A 26840-nucleotide genomic window follows, 5' to 3' on the forward strand; every position below is an offset into this window, starting at 1 on the left:
TATAAGCACTTTAATATAATGAGCATATAAAACATAAATAACTTATGTTGAATGATGAAAGCTTTTTATGAATTCATAGTTTAAAAAATAGACACCTATTGTAGTAAATCTATTTATCATATAAAGCAGTGTTTAATAAGTATCTATATATGAGAATGAAAAACAATACATTATATAATCGTTAATTTGAAGAGCACGTAATTTTATGTGTTCTCTAATTATTTTCTAAATTATTACATCAGAAGATATCCTGAATTTCAATCTTTAAAACAAATTACATTGGTATATCTATGGACACATACAAGCAGAGAATAATGAAAATATCAAAATAAAAGTGCTTATCTCTGGATTTCAGAATTGGAAGTCATTTAAGCTTCTTCAAAAATTAGCATATATATGGTCCTATTAATATAAGAAAAAGAAAGAAAAAAAAAGCAAAATTAGTGCAGTAAACTATGGAGTAGAAGCCCATACTTCAATTTGCCAGACAAGGGAAATTCAAAATATGAATCGGATAACTGCTGTTATTCTTTAATAATTGCTGAAAATGCATTTTCTTAATTGGTAATAGCTTTCTTATCTCTTGTGAGGAAGCATTCATTTCCCTCTATTGTCTTTGTCTTATATAATATAGTACATAACCAGTACTGGAAATTTTCACTTCTGAGCACCCATCCATATATCTTTTTCATCACTTACAATTTCTCTTATAAGTAAACATAATTGCCTAAGAACTTATGTGAATTTAATTAAAGAGAAATAATAAATATTAAATATATAAGCATGTCCTTGGGAAGTTTACCATGTCAGATATCTCAAATACATTAAATTAAAGCTCTCTGAGCAAAGCGTATAAAATATTCTGCACAACTCAGTTCTTACTTAGAAGTTCCAGGTAATAAAGAAAAGTGGTATTCTTTTTTAATAGAAATAAAGAGTATTTGTCATCGATTTGAAATATCATGCCAGAAACCAGTCATTTTAGGAAGGAAATACAATACCATGGTTTTATTATGTATCTTCCATAAAAAATGTGTCACATAAAAAAAAGGAATGGATTGGTAAAAGCTGAACCAAAAACTAATTTAAAGTAAAATATTGTAAAAAAAAATTATGTAGGGAATCATTTTATTGATAATGGAACTCTTCACTATAAAATTCTGACATATGGACTACATTTCACAAATATAAAAAGTGTAAATAATCTTAACAGACAACAATACAATAATCATAATGTATTTTATGAAGAGTCCAAATAAATATTTAAAACTTTTATATACATAATCATTTGGTGGTCATTAATCTATCGCCATATAACTATTGAAATAATAATGGAAATGATTGGAATGAATGTATACTTACAAATAATGACAATGGAAAAATAATCAAAATTCACCTTATAGCCATATTTTTGTCATTTTAGTACAATTGAGAATGAGATGACAGTGGTGTTCACTAATACCATAATCCCAAATTGGATCCAACATATTATAAAATAAAAAATGGGCCAAAAAGTTTAGAAAATTCCAACAGTCAACTGTATGTGTGTGAGTATTCAAGCATAATTTTAACTACCCCTCCTGTGATGCTTGACATTCCTGTGGAGGATATCAGGAAACTGTAGAAATAAAGCTAGGAATACAACTGAGACTCTTTGTTTCAAAAATCTATTCATAAATTTAAAAAAGAAATATTTAGTTAATTAGATATATTTGTACTTGACACTTTGTTGAAACTTCTTCATTAGTTTGTCCTAATATCTGTGAATACTGACATGTTTTTTTTTCTTTTCTGTCCCTATGCTTTTATTTCTTTTCCTTCACTTATTGCAACTGCTCAAAACACCAGTACAATATTGAATGAAATTAACGACAATGTGAATTTTTATCTTTTTACAGATACCAAAAGGAACGTTTCAGTGTTTGATACTTAAATATGATGTTTACAATATTTTGATGTTTACACTAAATATGATATTTACATATTTGTTGTGTAACAGGTATTACACAACAGTGTAATACCTGTTGACAGATAAAAGATGCTTATTTTATTCTCAGTGTGCTAAAAATAATTATTCTTTTCTATCGGAATAATGCTTTTTTTCAGAAGTTATTGGAATAGTCTTATGAATTTTCCCTTTTAATCTGTCACTGCAGTTAGTTGACTTTTACAATATATAATATAATAATATAAAATATATAATATACCTTGGTTTTCCTGACAAAACCTAATCTGGCTGTGATTTATTGTCATAGCCAAGATACCCCTTATCATATTAAGGTTATTTTCTATTTCTAGTGTGCAGAAAATTTTGATTAATGAGCGTTAAAAATTGTCAATGTTTTGTCTTCATCTATTAAGTTGATCATACTATTCTGTTAACAGTAGATTACATTGTTTAGTTTTCAAGGGTGAAACTAACTTCCATTTCTGGAATAACCCTATTCAGTCCAAATATATCTTCTTGTTTATGTATTATCATTTACATATGTTACTTCTTTTAATTGCTAATATTTTATTAAATATTTTTATGTCTATATTAGTGAGAGGTTTTGAGTTTCTATGGTAGTAATGTTTTGTCATATTTTTATATCAGGTTTTCCTAGCCTGATAAAATAAATATGTTGAGTTGTGGCCCTCTCCCTCTACCTTACGGAAAAATTTGTGTCAGATTGGAATTAGTTAATTTCCTCATGTGCCTAGGATTCACTAGTGAAAACATCTAAATTCTGTATTTTCTTTGTGTGGGAAGATTTTGATAATAAATACAGTTTATTTGAGAGATATAAGGATAGTGAGTTTTTCTATTTAATCTCATGCTGATCAGGTTAACTTCAGCATTTTAAGCCATTTGTCCATTATTTTATTTTATTTTTTTTAAATTAAAGTTTATTGGGATGACAATTGTTAGTAAAGTTACATAGGTTTCAAGTGTACAATTCCGTAATACATGATCTATATATCATGTTGTGTGTTCACCACCCAGAGTCAATTCTCCTTCCATCACCATATATTTGTTCCCTTTTACCCTCATCTATCACCCTCCTCCCGCCTTACCCTCTTGTAACCACTAAATTATTGTCTGTGTCTATGAGTTTTTGTTTCATTTGTTTGTCTTGTTCCTTTGTTGTTTCAGTTTTATATATTGCATATCTGTGAAGTCATATGGTTCTTGACTTTTTCTGTCTGACTTATTTCACTTAGCATAATAATCTCAAGATCCATCCATGTTGTCACAAATGGCATTATTTCATCTTTCCTTAAGGCAAAATAGTATTCCATTCTGTATGCATACCGTATCTTCTTTATCCAATCATCTATTGAAAGGTGCTTTTGTTGTTTCTATGTCTTGGCCACTGTAAATAAAGCTGCAATGGACATCAGAGCACATGTACCTTTACGGACAAATGTTTTCAGAAATTTTGGGTAGATACTCAGGAGAGGGATTGCTGAGTCATATGGTAGTTCTATTCTTATTTTTTGGAGAAACCTCCACACTGCCTTCCATAACGGCTGCACCAGTCTGCATTCCCACCAACAGGGTATGAGGGTTCCTTTTTTTCCACAGCCTCTCCAACACTTGTTACTATTTGTCTTGTTGATGACAGCCATTTTAACTGGTGTGAGGTCATTGTGGTTTTTATTTGCATTTTTCTGATGATTAGTGATGTTGAGCATCTTTTAATATGTCTATTGGCCATCTCTATGTCCTCTTTGGAGACATATCTATTCAGGTCCTCTGCCCAGTTCTTAAGGGGATTGTTTGTCTTTTTTGTTGTTTAGTTGTATGCATTCCTTATACATTTTGGATATTAGTCCCTTATCAGAGGTATTGTTTGCAAATATCTTCTCCCATTCGGTTGGTTGAATCATTGTTTTGTAGAAGGTTTCTTTTGCTGTGCAGAAGCTTTTTAGTTTGATATAGTCCCACTCATTTATTTTAGCTTTTACTTCCCTTGCCTTTGAGGTCTAATTCATAAAATCCTTTTTGAGCCAAGGTCCATAATTCTTTGTTTTCTTCTGTGAAGTTTATTGTTTCAGGTCTTATGTTTAAATCTTTGATCCATTTTCAGTATCTTTTGCAATTGAAACAAAAAGAATAAAATACCTAGAATAAACTCAGCCAAAGACGTGAAGGGCTTATACACTGAAAACTACAGGACATTTTTTAAAGGCATTGAAAAATACACAAAGAAATGGAAAGACATTCCATGATCATGAATTGGAAGAATCAACATAGTTAAAATGGCCATGTTACACAAAGCAATGTACATATTTAATGCTTTTCCCATCAAAATCCCAATGGAATTTTTTAAAAGAAATAGAAGAAAAAAATCATCAGATTTATATGGAAACACAAAAGACCCTGAATAGCCAAAGCAATCCTAAGAAAAAAGAATGAGGCTGGAGATATCACACCCCCTGACTTCAGCTTGTACTGCAAAGCAACAATAATCAAAACAGCATGGTATTGGCAGAAAAACAGACACATCAGATCAATGGAATAGAATTGAACACCCAGAAATAAACCCACATAAATATGGACAGATAATTTTCGACAAAGGAGGCAAAAACATACAACAGAGGAAATAAAGCCTTTTTTAATAAATGGTGCTGGGAGAATTGGAAAGCCATGTGCAAAAGAATGAAACTAAACTGCTATCTGTTACCACGTATCAAAATTAACTATCACTTTTAATGTCTTTAGAGTGTATAATAATATCATTTATTTCAATTCTGGCATACTAGGTATTGTCTTTTTCTTTTCATTGATGTGTCTTGTGGTAGGTTCATCAATTTTATGAATCTTTTCAAGTAACTGAATTTTGCTTTGTTAATTTTTTTTTTCATTTTTAAGGGTTTCTGCTTTTGACTTATTATGTTTCCCTTCTATTTAATATGGATTTAATTTACTTATTTATTCTACTTTCTTAAGGTGAGCTCTTAGTTAATTTAGGTTAAACATTTCTTACTTTTCTGTAAACCATTTAAAGCTGTTTGCACTGTAGTATCTGCTAGTTACACATTTTGTTTATCATTTAGTTTGACATAGTTTCTAACTTCACTTGTGATTTCTTCTTTGGCCTATAGATTAATTAGAAATACATATTTTTACAAAAATATATACATATATGTTATATATACATATATTATATTATATATGCATCATATATAATAATATAATATATAATGTGTTTATATATAATATACTATATACTATATGTATTTACTATAATAATATAAAATATAATATATATTATGTATAATATATGTATATATTACATATACATATATATGTAAATATATGTTAAGCATTTATTATAGAGTAAGTCAACTATTAATAAATTCTCTCTTTAGTTTATCTGAGCACATCTCTATTTCACTACCAATAAACATTATTTTCATTAGATACGTAAGTTTATGCTCACAATTTTACTTTCATTTCCTTCCTTGATTTAAAAATATAATTCCTTTTTTTTTCTGGCCTCTCTTTCTTTCCTTTTTTTTTTTTTTTTCTAACAAGAATATATTCATCAATCCCATTATTGCTAGGTATATTCCTGTTTCTCTTTTAATTTCAGCAGTTTAACTCTAATGTGCTTAGGTATAATTTTCTTTGTATTGATTCAATTTCAATTTTGGTAAATTTTCTTGGATCTTTAAGCTGACGTCTTCCTCCAAAATTTGGTAATAATAATAATAACTATTATTATTCTTGTTTTTAACCCACATTTCTTCTCTTCTCTCTTTTGGTATTACAATTGCATGTATTTTGGCACACTGATATTTTTCTATAGGTTTCCACCTCGCTGTTAACTTTTCTTTAATTCTTTTCTCTTTGTCTTTCAGATAGCAAAATTTCTATTTATCTACCTTTAAGTTTACTGACACTTCTTTAGTCCATCACCAATTTGCTGCTAAGTCCATTCATTGATGTTAAATTTTATTTATTAACTTTTCCTTTTGAGAATTTTAAATTTGGAGATATATATATATATATATATATATATATATATATACACACACATATATATATATATACATACATATATATACATATGTATATTTATATATGGAGAGATAGATATATAGATATAGATATATGTGTGTATATATATCTGTATCTATATATATATATATCACATTTGTTATATATACCTATATATTTTATATATAATTTTCCAGCTGAAATCCTCCTTCTCTTAATACACTATGCCCATATTTTCCTTTAAGTGATTGATATTGATATTATCCTATTTAAAGTCTTTATTTACTTCCTGCAACAGTAGGTCATCTAAGGGTTAGTTTTTATTAGCAGATTATTATTTTTTCTTTCTCTTGACCTTGGTTATGTTTTCCTATTTGCCTGTCTGGTTGAGTTTTGATTGAATACTAGACAGTAAAAATAATATGGATACACTGGATTCATTTTTCTTTCTCTGAAGAATGTTTAATTTTATTCTAAAAAACACATAACTTGACTAGAATTAAATTCCAAACTCTCCTGCTTTAGACGGTAGTGAAAATTTCTGTTCAGTTTCCCCTACACAAGCATAGTCCAAAATGGAAGCTATCAAAGGAACTTTCACACAGGAAGAAACAATTGTTAAGAGAATACAACTGAGACAATGTGGGATGACAGTAGATTAATGAAGTATTGTAAACAGGGATTTAAGAAAGAGTTGATCTAGATATTTTTTTCTCTATAAAGTAGATAAAATTCTGTGTTGGTCATGATAATTTCATGAGTCAAACTTGAGATTTGATAAAAAAAAATATGACCACTGTGTCAGGAAATTTATAAAATGAGTAAAAGCTATGCCATGTCCCTGTTTCTCTAGCAGTATGCTGCAGTCTCGTGTCAACCACAACAACAGGCAAAATAATTTAGCCTAAGAGTGTTTTAGACTATAATAAAGCAAACTTTATTTCTCAAATATGAGATGACCTATCTTGAAGAAGTATAAAACAAATAAGATGATTTGTAGGTTTAAAACTTGACTGTGGTTAAATGTGTAAACTTATATGGATTTATTATTTTAAATTTTCCTTACTAATATGTTCTAATGAATGCATGTAGATTTTATAGTAGAAAAAATATAACAACAGGAAAACTTCAATGAACACAAAACACTTCAACTTATTTATGTATGTTCCTAATATATGAGGTGTGATCAAACAATATGGTGAATTAAAAAAAAATACAGTAAAAGATACATTACCATTAATCCACCTCAACCCCCCCCCCATTGCAAACACATTTATCCCATCATTCTTGCCACTTTCTGAAGCAGTTCTGGAAGTCCTCTTTCATGAGTGTTTTAATTGAGATGTCGTGGCTGCCTCAATGTCCTGAATCAATTCAAAACATTTACCTTTCATGGTCATTTTGACTTTGGGAAAGAGCCAGAATTTTCCCAGTGCCAGGTACAGTGAATAAGGTGGATGAGGACACATTATAATGTTTTTATTTGACAGAAATTGCCACAACAGAAGCAATGTGTGTGTGACAAAAACCCTTTGCATTGTGATCACAAAGTACGGTGAATGCTGCTGCCAAGTGCCATCCAATGGAAAGGCAGGGATCTTTAATATGGGAAGAGGTACATTGAACCTTAGTAACAGTGTGGGACAAGTTTCAACTTGTTCGGTGCTGTCAGTCGGGTGTGAGCTATGGTTGAGAGAAGGTGTGTTTTAAAGTGTGCCATGAATAATTCTCCATCATGACAACCCTGTATGTCACACATCCCTTCTGGTATACGGCAGTTTCTCTCACATAAAAATATCACGGTGTGTCCTCTCTTCAACACCTTATTCACCAGATCTGGCACCGTAAAACTTCTGACTCTTCCCCAAAGTCAAAATGACCATAAAAGGTAAATATTTTGAATTGATTTAGGACATCCAGGCAGCCAGGACAATGCAACTAAAGACACTTAGGAAAGAGGACTTCCAGAACTGCTTCTGAAAGTGGCAAGAACAATAGGATAAGTGTGTTTGGAGTGAGGGGGTAGTATTTAGAGGGGGATTAATGGCAATGTGTCTTTTACTGTAATATATATATATATATATATATATATATATATATATATATATATATATAAATATATATATATATATTTATTTATATTTTTTTAAACATTCACCATATCTTTTGATCACAACTTGTATCCTTTGTCCTGGAAACTATGTAAATTATAAATAGTAATGAATATGCAGTGATCTCAAAAAGGACTTCACAAAAACAGCCTTGCAGTTTATCCCCTGAGAATTAGGGAAAGAAAAAAAAAGGAAAGAAAGAAATGATAGGAAAAACTGGAGAACACATATCCATATTTACGATATTTATAAAATGCTAAGTGAAAATGGTAAAACTTTGATAAAGTAGCCTTTTACTTTAGAAAAAGAAAGATAATTAGTCTTTTTTGAAAATCAAATTACCAGGAGAAATAAGAAAACATAATTGCTGAGTCGCAGCTAGAATCAAAGCAATGTTAAAAGGTGTGGCATAATAAAATAACTTTGACACAAGAAAAACTTAGTCTGTTATGTTTTTAAATGTATTGTTATGATAGCCTATTAAAAAGTTTATATAAATGCAATTATGGAAAATGTTGATGGTACCAGAAGTATAATGATAGTGTGAATATAGACACACTGGAAGAAATGGAGAATCCTTGTACCATTTGGTTTTAATGTTTACTTGATCTAATGAGGACAACTCAATCCCCTTGTCATTTACTTTAACATTTCTTACTGAGCTACAGGGAGTGATATGCTTACAGTGGAACAATTAATAATATTTTTACGTGATAACAAAAAGGATTGTATAACTATTTAAATATGTTTCATGTTTAAAGATTTTAATAAAGAGGCAAAAATAATCAGAATCTTTTTATCCTAGCTATAGTTACATTTGTTAAATGTACTTTTTTTGATACATAACCTTTGTATATACTCATGTATCTGTAGGGAGGGGGTACATATATTGTTAATTATTCAGGCTTTTATCCTTTATTTTTCCTGATAGTCTCATCTTTGTTGATTGATTACAGTTCTATCATATCAGTGTCTCTCCCTAACTGAGGCCCCCTAAGCGATAGTAGTGGACACCTGACTGCAGTCCTATATTTAATTTGAGACTCTCCTTTACTTCAATATTTTTGGGATTGTCAATCATCAAATGCTGAAGAGGTATTGATGAATTTTTAATGACTGTGAATACCTACTCCTGAGAATAACATTATTTTAAATATAGTGCATTGTTTAATGGACGTAATATAGGAGTGGTTTTCTACCAGAGTATAGACAGAAGATGTATTAAGGAGACTAGATAGTTAGAATATAATTATAAATGACAATGTTTGTGATTGCTTGCAACTTACCAGAGACTGCATGTATGTGTACCATGTAACATAAGCATTTTTATTCTTAGTGATCAATGAAGCCTGTTAACTTGTGAAACATATACAAAAAGTACAGAATAGAATTAAAATCCTTTCCAAAGATCTGATTTCAAAATCCTTACTTTTGCTACTCTGCTAAATTACTTCCTATACTTCTTATTTAATGAATGCCTATTTTGTGATGGGTAGTATATGAGAAGATATACTGATCGAAACCTATTTAATCAAATAAAGTAAGTTTTATTAACCTTATTTTAAAGAAGAGGAATCTGAGATTCAGGAAGCTCAACTCAGTATCTCAGAGTCTCATAATTGTTAAATGTGAGATCACTTGGTTTATATTAGAACAAGACTGAGAAGTTTATCAGAACCAATACAGACTAATTAAGCTTTAATAGTCACACTAATTTTATTAATTTGATTTTTTTATAATTCTGAGATACAGTAATTACTAAACAAGAGTGTCAAACTGTGACAGAAGAGATTTGGCCTCTCTAATATAAAGAACGTACTGTGAAGCTCCCAGTTTAGAATGTTCAAATAAATTGCAAGGACAAATATTTTAAATAGCAATAATCAATTATAAGACGATATAATTTGAAAAAACAATTTAACCCTCAGATATTTCTTTCTTTAAACATGAAAATAATTGGTGAATACTTTACGTGTGTGTGTGTGTGTGTGTGTGTGTGTGTGTGTGTGTGTACAGTGCTGTAAGGACTGAAAAATACAATAAACATTAAAATAATTTGATTAGTCAATGATATATGAAAAATGGTTGAGCTACATTAGGAATTCATGGCTTGCATACTTTATTAGGTTGCAATCAAAGTCTTCACAGAAAATAAATATTTTAAACATAACTTTCAGACTTAATTATATTTTCTGCACTCTATACTTATACGAGGTTGGACAATTAAGTTCGCACACTCATCCTAGAAAAAGTACTAAAGACCTCATTGCTGAATATCGCTATAGTCACCTTCCAAGTACAGTTATTCGTTTACTGGCTGAAAACTCCCTCATGACAGTGCCCTATGAGCCAGTGCATTGTCGCGACGCAAGAGCCATGAATTGTTGGTAAAAAGTTCAGGTGGTCTAACTTTTTCACGCAGACTTTTGAGCACTTTCAAATAGTAAACTAGGTCAACTGTTTGTCCATTTGGTACAAATTCATAATGAATAATCCTTCTGATATCAAAAAAAGGTTAGCAACATTGTTGCAACAAGTTCATGAACTTAATTCTATTCCCTCTAGAGACCTATTATGATTTTAAGAATCATAGTCATAACTTTTTACTTTATGTTTTTTTAAAATAATTTTATCAATGTTTAGAAAGCTTCCAAATTATAAAATATAGCCTTATTTCCAGTTACTCTTTTCTTTCCTATTTTTCTCAGAATGGGAAACTGTCATCTGAATAGTTATCTGAGCCTCTGTAGCACAAAGTAAAAAGACGATTAGAGAAGTATTCCTTCCACGAGAAAGTGAGACTATACGGCTTCACTTATAAAATAATTTCAGAACATATTAATTATACCAACAACATGAAAAATAGACTGATTGTTGATGTTGGGATGAACTATTAGAAATAATTATAAAATTTTAGTCCTTATTTCTTTATCAAGTTTATTCCCATTTAGAAACCACATTTTATTGTAATTTACAAAGAGCTTTTCATAACATTTCACTTTCTCCTTACATTCACTGTTGACATAAAGTGAGAAAATTTTAATTCCCATTTTGTACATACTTGGAAATTGAAGCTCAGAAAGACGAAAGAACTTGACAAAGCAGGGTTTCAAATCCAAGTCTTTATTTTTAAAAACTTGATGTCCTAAATAAATAGCTGGATTTCAAGTGTTGCAAAATTAACAAAAGTAACAAGGCTTTTCTGAGAAGGTTTGGTGGTCAAAGTATTATGCACATGCGGATATACAATATCCTCCAACATAGCTGAAGGACGCAGAAAGAATAAGCAGCAAGAAAAATAAATAAATATTTAAAGATGATAAATAATTAGCGTCCTATGAATACTGTAAGTATCTTTTGTTTAGTATAAGCATACATTGAATTGGAGAGTCAAAAATTATTTAAGATAAAGACAAGAATAAGAATTAACTGGCTTTATTCAGGTCCTCAACACCAAGTATATATTTTCCTTTGTGATTAGCTAAAAAGAAATTATCCTTTCCCATAGGATATCTGAAAAGACAGCTATGAAGTCTTTGCCTGAGATTCACAGTGGCTGGCAAAAAAGAGGTACCCAATAAACATTTCCTGAAAAAAAATAAATTGTCTCAGAGAAGGTTTTTCATGGTCTTCATTTTTTAAATTCTTATTTATTTTTATCTTAGAAACAGACAGACAGCATAAATATAAAAAAGAGTCATTGCTTTGGTACACAATATATGTTTTAGCTGTGGTGTATGCAATTAGCCCAACAATACTTTCAATTCTTTCCTGACCTATAAGACAGCTGAGCCAACAACAACAGTATCATGTCCCTGCACACAGAAGAAAAATTCATAAAATTTAGTAATAAATTTTTCATATATGCTATATTTCTTGACTAATCTTCAAGTTACAGGTTCTTTCCCCAGGGTTTCAGAATGATTCAGAACATAGGACTGTTTGGTTTTGTACATGTATCCATCTTTATTGCCTAGTTGAGAAAGTCATCAACTTATCATTATCACTTTTTAACAACTTGTAGGTTAGTACATACTTAGTGCAACAGTCAGAAAGTCTGAATTTGTTGAATTATCCACTTTTTATTATAAAATTCTTCAAATGGTTTTCAAAACATTTTATTTAACCTTTACCATGTCTCTTAATGAGGAAGTCAGATCACTGATTAACTATTGTATATTTAATTTTTATTGTTTTTCATTAGTTTATTGGGGTGATGATTATTAGTAAAGTTACACAGGTTTCAGGTGTACAATTCTGTAATGTATCATCTATATATCACATTGTGTGTTCACCAACCAGAGTCAGTTCTCCTTCCATCACCATATATTTGATCCCTTTTACCCGCTTCTATCACCCTCCTCCCCCCTTACCCTCTGGTAACCACTAAACTATTGTCTGTGTCTATGAGTTTTTGTTTCTTCATTTGTTTGTCTTGTTCCTTTGTATGTATTTAATTTTTATCTGTAGTCAATTATGCCATTTGGTGGACTCAGCATTTATAGATTTTGTGTTTAAGCTTTCAACTCTTTCCAAGTAACCTTAAAAATCCACGGTATACAATATGCTGTATTAAGCTTATAACACGATTTAGATTCAGAATCGCTCATTGCTGGTATGGAGAGAAATGGTGTCTAGCTATTGATGAATCTATGTGACCACCTCATATAGAATCTCAGCGTGATTTTTTGGTTCTCAATTCATTTTGCCTATGCAATATCCTCAGTGAAGTCTTGTGAACATTATTTCTTAAGAAAACAAAACAAAATTTAAAAAATACAAAACAAAAATCAACTGAGGGAGAAAACTTCAGGCAGAGTTAAAACATTATACTAGATATTATAGATATTGCTACAGAACATGTTATTCCAAATTTTAATGACTTAAAATCACAATCATTCATTATTTCTTTCAAGGTTTGGGGTCAGCTAGGAGGTCCTGCTGCTGATCTGACTTGACCTTGACTGATCTTGGCAGAGTTTCCTCACTCCTATGTAATAAGCTTTTGGGTAATCTGTTAACTGACTAGCATTCCTTGACCTCAGCTAGGATAACTTAATTGCTCCATGAGGTCTCTCACCTTCTGTTAGGCTAGTTTTGCCTTATCCTCACTTTGATGGCAAGGATCAAAGAGAAAGCAGGCCGTGTCATATAATAGGGCAAGCAGAAATGTACTTTTCTTTCTTCAGATTTCTGCAAGCGTCACATTTGCTAACGTACTTTGTCCAGAGCAAGTAACATAGCAAAGTCCACAGTCAAAGAGAAGACTAGAAAGTTACAGAGCAAATGCTGTGGTTTGGTAAAGCCTTTGGTGATGATAGTTGAAATCAGTGAAATCAATCTACCACAAAAGGTGATTCATTTATTCACAACACTGCTGGAAAGACCTATCTTTTAAGACATGGAATGTTTCTCCATTAAAGTGTAAAGACATTTCAATTTTCAATTGTGCAGGGAAAGATGGGTCTCCAACTAGTAATTTTCACTGAAGAGGAAGAACTTAGTGAATAAAATGGGGGTCATTTGTTTTTTTACCATAAAAATGTAATACTGTTGTAAGCGGCTTCCAGACAGCACTTATAACTGCAATTACCTTCATTTAGAGGCAAACTGAGAACCTCCAAGACATCAGGGACGAAACATGTTTTGGATGATTAACAAGTCTTAACTTCCAAAAAAACCTCATTCTTCAACTTTTTCAACCTTCATTTAGAGCCTGTAAATAAAATTATTTTCAATTCAGAGCCATTGCAATTAAATAGGCAATTAAAACACAGAGAAATAAATGTGTCAATTGGGCTTAAGTACATAGATTCTATGATGTGCTATGTATAGGTCAACTATAATAAGAAATTAAACTTTTCAACATGGGTGTTTATTAAGTTTTTATTGAAATATAAAAAAGATACAGAGATGTGCATACAAACCATAAATTTACACCTTGATGAGTTTTCACATATTGAAAACACCAATGTAACCAGCTCTGGGACACTTTTGAATTTATTCTCTGTATGTTATCCACTTCCTTTCCCCTTATTATTGGTGGATAATTAGGATAAAAAAGTGTATGTAATGCAAAACATATGGCATGCAATTGACTGCATAGCTGACCATTTATTTAACTAACCTGGCAGTTTTCTTGAGAGATACTGAAAATTGATATACTAGTTCTTGACACACTGCCTCTCTGCCCCAAATCACCCTTAAATGATCACTCCACAATAATATATCTGGATGTTATCATTATTTCTCCTGTGGCAGATAGCATGCTTTGTTAGTAGAAAGTGCTAGAGGGACACTAGAGTGGGAAAGGAGTTTCTATTCCAAGTTCTGATTGTTTTCTTAGGAAGGCTCCTGCATTATGTGCAATTTCCTTAGTGTCTAGTCTCCAGCAGAGCATGCAGCTCCTGGAGTCCCTTAGCTCCAATGAACCTAACTGATAGCTGCTCCTGGTAGTCCCCATGGGCTGACTTTTCCAGTAACAAACACAAGTGGCTTCTCAGTGGGGGGGTTCCAGCAGGGCATCTGCTATTAAAAATTTCCTCCCAGACCCTTTTGGGAAGCTTTGCAGCCTCAATGAATTTCTCTGCTCTCCAATGAGCCATAGACCCGCCCACCCTTTACAGAGAGGTCTGGGTATCAACACTGCAGGAGAGGCTTCTCTTCCTTGGGCTCACTGTGTCTTCTTCAGGGATGATAGTTGTTCCCGTATCTGTTATTCCTATATTGTTTGTTGAGAGTATCCTTTATTCTTTAGTGGACAATTACCCATTACTCAATTCCCTGTTATAGTTAATATTTTTAAATTAAAACGGCCTCATTGAAACTACTTGGTGGTTTCTGCCTCCTGATTGGTTCCTCAATGATGTGTTTGTTTTCTTCAGAATCTCAGAGTTCTTCTGATTCAAGCAGATGATTCATGAAAATAATGCTGATGGCTTTTTGCATATTATTTGCTGATTTAATCCATAAAATTTAAAATGTCAATGAACATTAAACTCAACTGGATATTGAATTCAACCCAACAACATATTGAAAAGATAATTATCAAAATTATATTGAAAGTAAGAAGCCAATACTATTGAAAAGAAAATGATCAGAAATGAATATTGAATCCAAATACAAAGGGATGATTAGTTTTAGTATTTGAATACCTAATAGCCTCAGATTCTGATTATTTCCTTTTAAAATTATATTTATTTGTTATTTGTATATGCTCATACTATTAAGTGATTAATTGATTGGTTAATTTTTATAATAACGTTTTAGAAGACTGAGTGAGCCAGGCAAAGTATACTTTACACTGAAGAATTGATATTGTTACCTCACTTCTCTGATTTTCCTTAATCTTTTTATTTAGATAATTCACTCCTCTAAAATATATATATATATATTTTATATATATATATAATTTTTTTTCCCTCCAGTTACATTGAAATCTTTACTCTGGTTAAAACTCATCTCAAAAACCTGAGAGACTTTCCATTTTTTAAAGATGATTATGCTTTTGCTTCCGCAATATGAATACATTTCAAGGTTGTTTTTAATTTGTTACTTATGGGAAATTATTGACCATTCATTTGCAAATATTTTTCTTTCCATTCTCTCACTTTTTTTCCTCTAGGCTTCTAGTTACATATTTTAGACTGATTTTGGCCTACATTTCTTGGGTACTCTGTTCTTTTTCTTCCCCCACTAATTTCCTCTTTGTATTTCCATTAGATTATTGTTTATTGACTATAATCAAGTTCATTGAGTCTTGGATGTGTCAGGTGTACCAATGAGCTTGTCAAAGGCAGTCTGCACTTGTTACTGTGTGTGTGTTTAAATTTATGTCTAGTATGTCCTTTGACACTTTATTATTGTTTCTATTTCTCTGCTGAAATTACCCATCTGTTCATGAATGTCTTCAAGTTTTTCACTACAGCCTATGACATATTAATCATATTTATTTTAAATCCCCTGTATGATTTTTCCAACAATAGATTTATGTTTCAGATTAATTCTATTGATTTTTTTGTCTCTCAACAGCAGATTATCCCTTTCCATTTTGCGTGTATCATAATTTTTAGTTGAAATCTACATATCCAGTGTAGGATAGTAGAGACTGAAGGAAATTGTATTTATACCTGAAAATACGCATGCCTCTTTCTCTGCTAGGCCATTATTGAGTTTAGCTGTGTTTCAGTTTTCTTGTTTGCTGTGATTACCTTCAATGCACAACCAGCTTTAAATTCCTCTCTGGGCACCTGTAGTGAGGGCACAGCTTGAATGATTTTTGCTGAGCAAATGAATTTTGCTGAGCAAATTCTCAATTGTGTTTGCCCCAACCTCAGTTTTAGGGTGTTTTTTCCCCCTGCGAGCCTGTACCTCAGAGAGGTTGTCTCTCCATGCTTTTGTTCCTTCACTAGTGGCAGTCTGCTGTTACTCGTTTCCTGGTTCCTGTTAGGCTGGTGGTGCAGAGCATGGAAGAAGTCTATGTTTTTCTTATTCAGTTTCTGTTTTAAGTAGTTCATGTGCCTTTTGAAATGAGTTCTCTCTGTGATCCTGCATGCCATCAGTGGTAAGGAATCTGTAATTTTCTAAAACTAGGAGGAATTTTTGCCTCTTTCCTTTTCCCTAAATCGATTAGTTTTCCCCCACTCCTAGTGACAAGGTTTTCTGCCTTTCTCAAGCCGCTTTAGACTTTATAACACAGAAAGAAGGATTCAGGTGAGGATTTTTTTTCCCCCTTTGGCAGCATCTGGTATAACCAACAGTGGAACTACCCTACAGGGGATGCTTTCTCTGACCTCTCCTGCTCCCAATCTTCCTCATGAGCAAGTGAGGTCCATGGAGAAGAGGCTGCAGGTGTTTGTGTTCTCAAGGCTATATATTCTCCCAACGGTGCATATTTAGCTTTTAACAAAACTTTAAAACATTAGTTGATTTCTTGTTGGTACCTGTTTTTATCACAGTCTTATTTTCTTCCAGTGCTCTGGTTTGATGAGTGATTGTCTACACTAGATAGTGATTGCCTATGCTATTGTGGGGACAGAACGCCAGAAAGCAGTTTCCAGGCTCTCAGCCTCACATAGAAAGGTGCTGGCTCAGGTAGTAAATGGCCATCAACTGTGATTGGATGGCCATCAGCTGTGGCCAGTTGGCCGTCAGCTGTAACCAGTGAGCCATTGACCACAAATATAACTGCCATGGCTTTGCTGGCAGAAAGAAAATGGGGGCTAGCAAGAAGATGGTGGCTGAGCCTGCAAGCGGTGCAGTGAGGGTTGCGAACAGTGTGGTTCCTGCTTCCTGTTTCTCCAACCCAGCCGCCAGCGAGAATATAGTGGTATGACTCCCCTACCTATGGCTCGGTGGGTGTTCCTTTTTGGCCTCACCATATCCTGTGTTCTTGTGTGGGGAGCGGGAGCTGAGACCCCACAGGCTGCCCCACACGACAGCTATTGTCTTGTTTCTTTCTGGAGGCTCATTCCAGCTTTCCTCAGATTTTACCCTGAACAATTTCCCTTGGAAGTCTGCACTCTGGTGGGTTCAGGAATGTATGATTTTGCAGATTGCCTAGTTTCTTGTTGTTGCTTGGGAAGGTATTCTTTCCAAGCATTCTTTCCGTCTATCTGCCCTAAGATGGAGCCAGAACTCTGTAATACATATTATTAATTCATGGTTATATGAAAGTTACCAAAGATTCAGGTACGTTTGGGAATTATGTTATTAATATATTTAATGAAATAAAAAATAAGGATTCATTCTCTTTCAAAACATGCCAAAATACAGTTTAACATCTAAATGGTATTTTTCCCCCTATTAAATATTCAAGAAGTGTAATTCTAGTCTAGAGTAACAAGGAAGACTTGGGACTTTCTGCATACCGTATTTCCCCGATAATAAGACCTAACTGGAAAATAAGCCCTAGCATGATTTTCAAGATGACATCCCCTGAACATAAGCCCTAATGCATCATTTGGAGCAAAAATTAATATAAGACCCAATCTTATTTTTGGGAAAACACGGTATACTTAGGGGAAGCTATGTATTTTGAGATACAGTATTTAAGGTCTAGCAGATTTTTTTTTTCTTTTTCTTAACCCAGGAATGTTGGAGAACTGTATTTTTCCAGGACCCATCAGCTCCATGTCATGTCGTTCTTTTTTTTTTTTTTTTCAGTCTTCTAGTTGGGGGCGCAGCTAAGCTCCAAGTCAAGTCATTGTTTTCAATCTAGTTGTGGAAGGTGCAGCTCAGCTCCAAGTTAAAGTCACTGTTTTTCACTCTAGTTGTAGAGGGTAAAGCTCACTGGCCCATGTGGAAATCGAACCGGCAACCTTGGTGTTATGAGCACCATGCTCTAACCACTAAGCATACTGGCCACCGCCAGCAGAATTTTTTAACCAGTTTTTTTTTATTTCAATATTACACATATTCAAGGGTGTATATAAGTGCAATTTAAAGTGAAATAATAAACTGATAACTGTAGATTCAGTAACATTTAGATATATAGAATTGACAACAAATTTGAAGACCTCTGTAAGCTCCCCTTCATCATAACCTCCTCCTTCTCTAGATATGATACAATAAGTTATATGTTAAGCAATTCTTTGCTGTTCTTTTAATTTTCATCGTAAATGTATATAATGCACATATGCCTAAAACATAAAGTTTATTGTCGTGCGGGGCGGCCTGCAGGGTCTCTGGTCCCGCTCCCCACATAAGAACGCAGAACATGGTGAGGCCAAAAAGGAACACCCACCAAGCCATAGGTAGGGGAGTCATACCACTATATTCTCGCTGGCGACTGGATTGGAGGAACAGGAAGCAGGAGTCACACTATCTGCAACCTGTTGTCTACTTCTCTACAATCTGTGACCCGCACTCCGCCATGCTAGCTGCAATCCGCTCTTGCTAGCTCAGCCACCATCTTCTTGCTAGCCCCCATTTGTTGCTAGCGTAGCCATAGCAGTTATATTAGTGGCCAGTGGCTCAGTGGTTACAGCTGACGGCCAACTAGCCACAGTTGATGGCCATCCAATCACAGTTGATGGCCATTTACTACCTGAGCCAGCACCTTTCTATGTGAGACCCACATTTATTTTTCCTCTTTTGAACTTATATAAATTGAGTCATCTCTCTCTCTCTCTCTCTCTCTCTCTCTCTCTCTCTCTCTCTCTCTCTCTCTCTCTCTCTCTCTCTCTCTCTCTCTCTCACACACACACACACACACACACACACACACACACACACGAGGTCAAACAATTAAATTTGTGAACTCATCCTAGAAAAAGTGCTACATACCTCATTGCTGAATATCACTACGGTCACCTTTGAAGTACTCCCCCTGGGAAGCTATGCACCAACGCCAGTGCCTAGTCCACCCTGCAAAGCAATTTTGGAACTTTTTTTCTGGAATGGCCGCCAGAGCTATATTACACTTGATGTCGTGAATGTCATCAAAATGTCTTCCTTTCAATATTTCCTTTATCTTCGGGTAAAGAAAGAGTCATTGGGGGCCAGGTCAGGTGAGTAGGGTGGCTGTTCCAATACAGTTATTTGTTTACTGGCTAAAAATTCCCTCCCAGACAGTGCTGTGTGAGCTGGTGCATTTTTGTAATGCAAAAGCCACGAATTGTTGGTGAAAAGTTCAGGTTGTCTAACTTTTACACGCAGCCTTTTCAGCACTTCTGAATAGTCAACGTGGTTAATTGTCCCTTTGGTACAAATTCATAATGAATAATCCCTCTGATATCCAAAAAGGTTAGCAACATTGTTGCAAGAAGTTCGTGAACTTAATTGTCCAACCTTCTGCGTGTGTGTGAGTGTGTGTGTGTGTGTGTGTGTGTGTGTGTGTGTGTGTAGTGATTGAAGATTCAACCATGTTGATCCATCTTGATGGATCTGTAAAGTATGGATATTCAGAACATTGACTCTAGAGACAAAGCGCCTAGTTTTGAATGTTGGGTCATTAACTTAATAGCCTTCACAGATAAGTTAATTAACCTTCCTGACTTCTGTTTCCTTGTTTCTAAAACAAGGTATTGTCAAAATATAAAGAATTAGTGTAGTCAGGGTGGTTCAAGGTGATATGAAATTTGAAGTTTTAAAGCACTGACATTTTGAAGGTGCTTTATGTAAGAAATAGGTTACAAATTATAAATAATTATTAGGTAAACAATTAGATATTTATTACAATAAGAAATCACAGAAAGTTGTAAATATATTTACAAATTGTACACAACTATAAGACTATGTATACACTGCAGGACTATATTCAGATCCTCGGAAAGGGCTTGTGCAAATGAGAGGCTGTGAAACTTAAACTTCATTAGCTTCATAGAAAATCTGATTCTGTATACATGTAAAACACTTTGAATAGTAGTTTTATAAAAGCAATAAATTTTAATTTATTTTTATTATTCAGTATTATGTTATATTAATGGAAACTTTTTGCAGTATTATTTTTTAAGTGAAATAAAATGTGATTATTTACAGATGCCATCAAATAGCATTACACGTAGTTTTATAATTTATGCTTTGGCTGCTTAAGATTTGGTTGGCTTATAAATTTGACATAATAATCAGTCTATATTAGTTTACTTTTTTATTGTCCTATTTTAAATATATGAAATGGTTTATTTTAAAGAAAAAGAGTTAAAATTAATGTATTTATCAAATTGAATTTACATTATTTAATTTTATTTTTCTCTATGCTGTTTTTTGATGATTGATTAAATATCTAAGTAAATAGCCTAGTAGAAACTTCCATAGTTTTTAGAAAATCACACAAATCATAAGATAATCATACTTAATCAATTTCAATATGTAGATGTTTGCTTAAATTACTTTTATTGATATTGTATGAAAATACATTTTGTACACATAAAAAGCTAGAGAAACAGCTTTCACAGTATTACAAAGTAAAAGCACAATAGCATAAACAAAACTAGAAGGAAATTAATGTCAGTGCATATCAAAACAATGTATATTACACAAAAACCCTCATTTACAGTGTAGTAATATAGTGCCATATTATTTAGAACTATGAGGAGGAACATAATATGAGATAGGAAAGTAAACTTAAATTTAAAATTTACCATTTCTACTGAAGAGGATTTATCTTTCAGATCAGGACAAATGCTTGAGGTTAAATATTGGTCTGAATTCAGCTGTTATGTTCTAATATAATCATAATCGACTTTTATTTATTGCCTTGTATATTCGGATTGATCACTGCTCATCATTTATAAGTTGTTAAATGTTTTTCTTATTATTCTTATACAGTTGGTTATAGTCAATAGTAGCCATAACATTTTCAAAATTTTAGAAATGTGCTACAGATTTTTTTCCCACAGTTGCACTTTGTACTGCCTTGAAAAGAATATAAGTGATCAACTCAACAAAATAAATGACATATATATAGTGAAATATATATAATGAAATATATATATATATAAAATGGAATGTATATGTAAGTATGTATATATGCATATATATGGATTAGATATAACTGTTATAACCATAAGAAAATCAGAAAACAATGTTGAGAAATATTTATATTAAATCAGAATGAAGAAGGGCTTTCTAATCATAAAGCTGATATAAGGAATAAAAAAAAAATTACCCTCCAAACCAAAAATAGTCTACACAAAATTAAAAGATGAGCAATGCATTAAAAAAATTGGGAGTCAATATGAAAAAGAATAAACTCAAAATTTAAAATTTGGAAAAGACAATAAACAAATTATTCTTAGAAGGTAAATGTTAGTAGTTACCAAATATATGTGAAAAACCTTTTAATAATACTTGATATAAAATAATTGAAAATTTGCTAATTAGATATTAAGAAGAGTGAGTGCAACAATAGTCTCAAATCCATTCTTATTCTCGGCTGCTAAGAAAGGGGAGAGACACAGTTGTTGAATTGTATTAAAAAATGATTATTTTTTTAATCTTAGCAGATTGATCCAGCTTTCCTTCTTCCTTTTTGACATGTACTCTCACTACATTTCTAGCCTCTTTTCTTCAGACCTCCGAGTGCATTTGACCTCCTCTGTCTTGGACGTTTTGTCTTGACTTTCTTCTTTGTTCTCTTTTCCTGTCCTTATTCCTACTTCAGTCTATGATTGAGAAGGAAGGCAGAATGGTGTATGGGGTTTAAAGCATAGATGGACTTTGGAGTAAGTCTACTTGGTTTCAAATCCCAGCTCTACTAATTAAGGGCTGAGCGAATTTAAGGAGATTATCTTATCCCCTGTGTAATGGTGAGAGGGGAAAAAGAAAGAGGTGGGACATGAACTAGAGTGGGGCTAATGAATTTATTTATTTAGCAATATCTAATCAATTTAGTTAGCAACATCCAATAGCAAAAGACAAAGGCAATTAATAGAATGTGCTAATGACAGAAAGCAAAGGTTGTTAGGACTAAACTATATACATTGATAACAATGTCATCTCAAAGGAGTATACATGCAAATAAGTTGAAGAGATCCCAACACATGTTTACTATTGATCAAAAATCACTTGGCTAAATACAAAAATAACATCAGTAAGTAGTATTCAAAAGCAGTAACTCTGTTGGATAATAACTATTACAGTAGATGCCAAAAGCTCACCAAACCGGGGGAGAACAGCACTGGAAAAGTCATAAATCAAAGCCTTGCCAGGTCTGTAGCTGAGAAAAACTTAGGCATCTCCCACACCGCTGCTTGTTAGTTCCCAAGAATGCTGCTGCTGCTGGCGTTGTAGTTGTTGGAAGTTAGGACGTCTTCTGATACTGCAAGCTGCATACAGGTTCCCAAAGATGCTAGAATGATGACAATTCACCAACAAAAGAAGTCTACTGTCCATTGAGGCAAGTTCCGATCTTACTCTGAAATAATCCAATCCTGAAAAGCAGTCCTGAAACAGCAAATCTTCTGAGTAGTAATCTCTTGAAACAACAATCAATCAATATCCAATCCACCTGAGGTCTATCTTATATCTCTCTTTAGATGCACCGAAGAGCAAATTTTGTGTTCCTGCCTCCCCTCTCAAGGAATAGCCAGTTCTGGGAGGGTCCAGCAGTTAATGATATGAATGCTGCCCATCTGGCTGAAGGGCTGGTTCATCCAGATAAGCAACAAGGCCTGGCTATGTTCCTGTCACATTATCCTGATACAATTTAGCTACTACTTCACTTCATCTGCTCATGCGGACGAAACAGACAGGAAGCAACATCATCTCATATCTCCCCTACTCAGGAGGAAGAGACCAAAGGGGGATTTCTCTCAACCCCTGATCACAGAATTATTTTAACCCTAAGCTAATCATCAACTCACAGCACAGAAAGAACAGCAACCTCATCCCCTATCTCCCCTGCTCAGTAGAATGAGACCCGGAAAGCAACATCCTCTCATTTCTCCCCTGCTCAGGAGGATGAGACCAAAAGGGGGAATTTACTTAACCCCTGATTACAGCACAGAAATCACCTCACATGCAGGAACAGATAAAAGCTAATAGACAAATCTCACATCAACCAATAAAGGCAGTTTCCTCACGACCTTCCCTACACCCTGCGATAATGTAGAATGATTTTAGTAGATTCTCTTCTCATACGGATTGAATATATCAATATTTGTGAATTAGTTACAGCAGTATGTGGCATATAATAATTGCTATATAAATAAGGAGTAAAATGCATTGATTTTTAAAAAATATTTTGCATAATCTTGTTTATCATCTTCCCTTTAATGCTTACAATGTTTTATACTGCAAAAGTGTTTTTTTTTCTTTATATAAACATATTAATCATTCTTTCTTTCAGGATTTCTAATTTTTTTATGCTCAATAAAGATTCCATTAACCAAAGTGATGTGCAGTTTTATTTTAGCATATTTATATTTTTATATTTAAATATTCCATACGTAAATTATTGTAATAACAGCTTTATTGGAATATAATCCTCCTACCATCAAATTAACCCCTTTAAAGTATACAATTAAGTTTTAATACATTCACAAAATTGTGCAGCCATCATGGCTATCAAAGTTTAGAGTTTCTTCATCATTGCAAAATGTACTCCATACCTATTAACAGTCATTTTCCATCACACCATTCCCTCAGCTCCTGGTAAGTATTAATCTATTTTGTATCTCTGTGGGATTTTGGCTTTTCTGGACATTTCATATAAATAGACTCATATAATTTCTGGGTTTTTTTTGTGTGTGTCTGACTTCTTTTGTTTAATATATTTTCAAGATTCATTCATGTTGTAGTCTATGTCAGTACTTTATTCCCTTTTATTGCCAAATAATATTCTCTTGTATATAAATATACCACTTTGTGTTTATCCATTCATCAATTGATAGTTATTTAGTTGTTTTCACTTTTTGGTTATTATAAGTAATGCTATTATGAACATCTGTACATAATTAGTGTGTAGAAATACATTTTTTATTCTTTTGGATGTGTCTAGGAATTAAATTGTAAGACATGTGATGATCCTTTCTCTCAACCCCTGATCACAGAATTCTTTTAACCCTAAGCTAACCATATTTATAGTGGTGGATATAAACTTGGAGACGTGTTTTGGGGTCATACCACATTTAACTTTTTCAGGAACTGCCAAACCGTTATCGACAGTAGTACACCATTTAATATTCCCACCAACAACATTTAAAAGTTCCAGTTTTGCCATTCATACAGTTATACTGTCCATTATTTTTATTTTAGCAAGTCTAGAAGATATAAAGTGGTATCTTATAGTGGTTTTTATTTGCATTTCCCTAATGACTAAGGATGCTGACTATCTTTTTATGCACTTATGTTCATTGTAAATCCTTTGTGCGCGTTATCTATTCAAATCCTTTCCCCATTGTTTTAATTGGATTATTTGTCTTTTTGTTGTTCAATTATATAGGATTTTTTAAATTCTGCATTCAAGAACCATATGAAACAAATGATTTGTAAATATTTTCTCCCATTCTGTGGGGTATGTTTTCATTTTCTTGATAGTGTCTTTTGGGCTGCAAAAGTTTCTAATTTTGATGAAAAATTATAATTTATCTATTTTTCTTCAGTCAGCTGTGTGTGGTCACTGAAGCCTTTGCTCAGTTATCTTGGTGATTTAATGATTGGATAGAGATTTAATTAAATACTTTGAATCAATACGTTTTTCAAACTTTGCTGAGATGTTATATTTATGTTTATTGTCATGCATTGAATGCTCGTACAAACAGTTACAAGTGTGCTTTATCCTTCACTCACTGCCAATGCATAGCCTCAAAGTTCAGCCAGGTATGAGAGATTAATGATTTTCTCACTAGTCCTAAAATGTAAAGAACATACATCTTTCCAGTCATGCACAGTCCTGCACATTTGTGTGGCCTTATAGATTCCCAGGAATATACAGATATTTTCAAATCACACTATGCACATCCCATGCACATTTTTCCTTTTAAATGTTTTGTCGTGCCTATTGTTATCCGCAACTAGTATCTATCATAAGAAGCTATCATGTTAAACAATTGACATTTTGTTTTGTTTCGTTTTTTCTTTTCAATAAAGGACTTTGGGGCAGGACTATTTACACAGGCTGAACTCTAAATCTTTCTAAAATAAAAAAGAAGTCTCAAAAATTGAAGTTTTCAGGAAACTGCTAAGTAGGTCAAATAGTGACAGTTCTCTGGGGATGAGGCCTTGGAGGAGCTCCATACCTGCTCTTCTCTCTCAGGTGTCTGCTGGGATCATGGCATTCACAGCTAGCCAAGTTACAAAGCTGGTGGGTCAGGGCTTCCACACAACTGTGGAGAGATGAATGCCACAAACTGAATTAGAAAAAAATGTGGAAATTGAGTGATTTTACATATAAACTCACATATTTCATATAAATACTAAAAAGCTATGTTTATGAGTGACATTATACTTTTTAAACAAAACATACCTTGAAAATATGGTAATGATAGGTCTTCCAGCTTTATAGGACTAATAATGATCATTTTGATTGTTTAAAACAATATTTTACTTTATTTATACACTTTAAAAAAGTGAATTGTTTAAAAATATATTAAATACAAACACTCACTTTTTAAATGTTACTTTTTTTCTATAGGACTTTGGAGATGATGGGTCCTTGTATATTACTAAGGTTACCACAACTCACATGGGCAATTACACCTGCTATGCAGATGGCTATGAAAAAGTCTATCAGACTCACATCTTCCAAGTGAACGGTAAGGAATATGGTGTTGCTAAAATTATTTTTTGCTTCACCAGAGATTCAAAGAATATCATAGTTGACTGGGAAAGCAAGGCTTCATTATTTATTTATGTATTTATGTATTTATTTATTCATTTATTTATTTATGACAGGCACTGTTAATGTAAAACCAAAATTTAAAAAAAATATTTGAGTGAATAAATATTGTAAATTTGCACCACTGTTCTGATCATGAAACATTACGAAGTAACTCATTCTCATTGGGAAATTAAATATTAGAAAATTTAAATTACTTTTTCAGCTTGAGAGGACTATCAACAAATAGGCAACCATATACATTTTAGAAACTGAAAAAATTAAGTATTTTAATACTTTAATCAGATCATCTATTTAGTTGATCTTATTAGTGATATAAAAATGTTATTTATGTACAGCAAATTGTATGGTCTTACTGGTTAATTTAATGGCTATGGACATTGGTCAAGTAGGCTAATATCATTCTTACAATTGGAGCTTCGTATTATCTCTGATTTAATTCAAATTTTAGTTATTTAGT

General features: G+C 32.8%; 1 protein-coding gene across 5 annotated transcripts in view; it reads left to right on the forward strand.

The window, feature by feature from the left end:
- Positions 1–26840, forward strand: part of FSTL5 (follistatin like 5) — a 1025577-nt gene that overhangs the window by 832627 nt on the left and 166110 nt on the right. For all 5 annotated transcript variants that reach the window (XM_081077240.1, XM_081077239.1, XM_081077242.1 and 2 more), the window contains exon 8: positions 26177–26297. In XM_081077240.1, coding sequence (XP_080933366.1) covers positions 26177–26297 — 121 coding nt within the window. The remainder of the gene's footprint in view (positions 1–26176; positions 26298–26840) is intronic.

This window comes from Rhinolophus hipposideros, assembly GCF_964194185.1.
Source record: "Rhinolophus hipposideros genome assembly, chromosome: 16".
In the NCBI taxonomy this organism is placed as follows: domain Eukaryota; kingdom Metazoa; phylum Chordata; class Mammalia; order Chiroptera; family Rhinolophidae; genus Rhinolophus; species Rhinolophus hipposideros.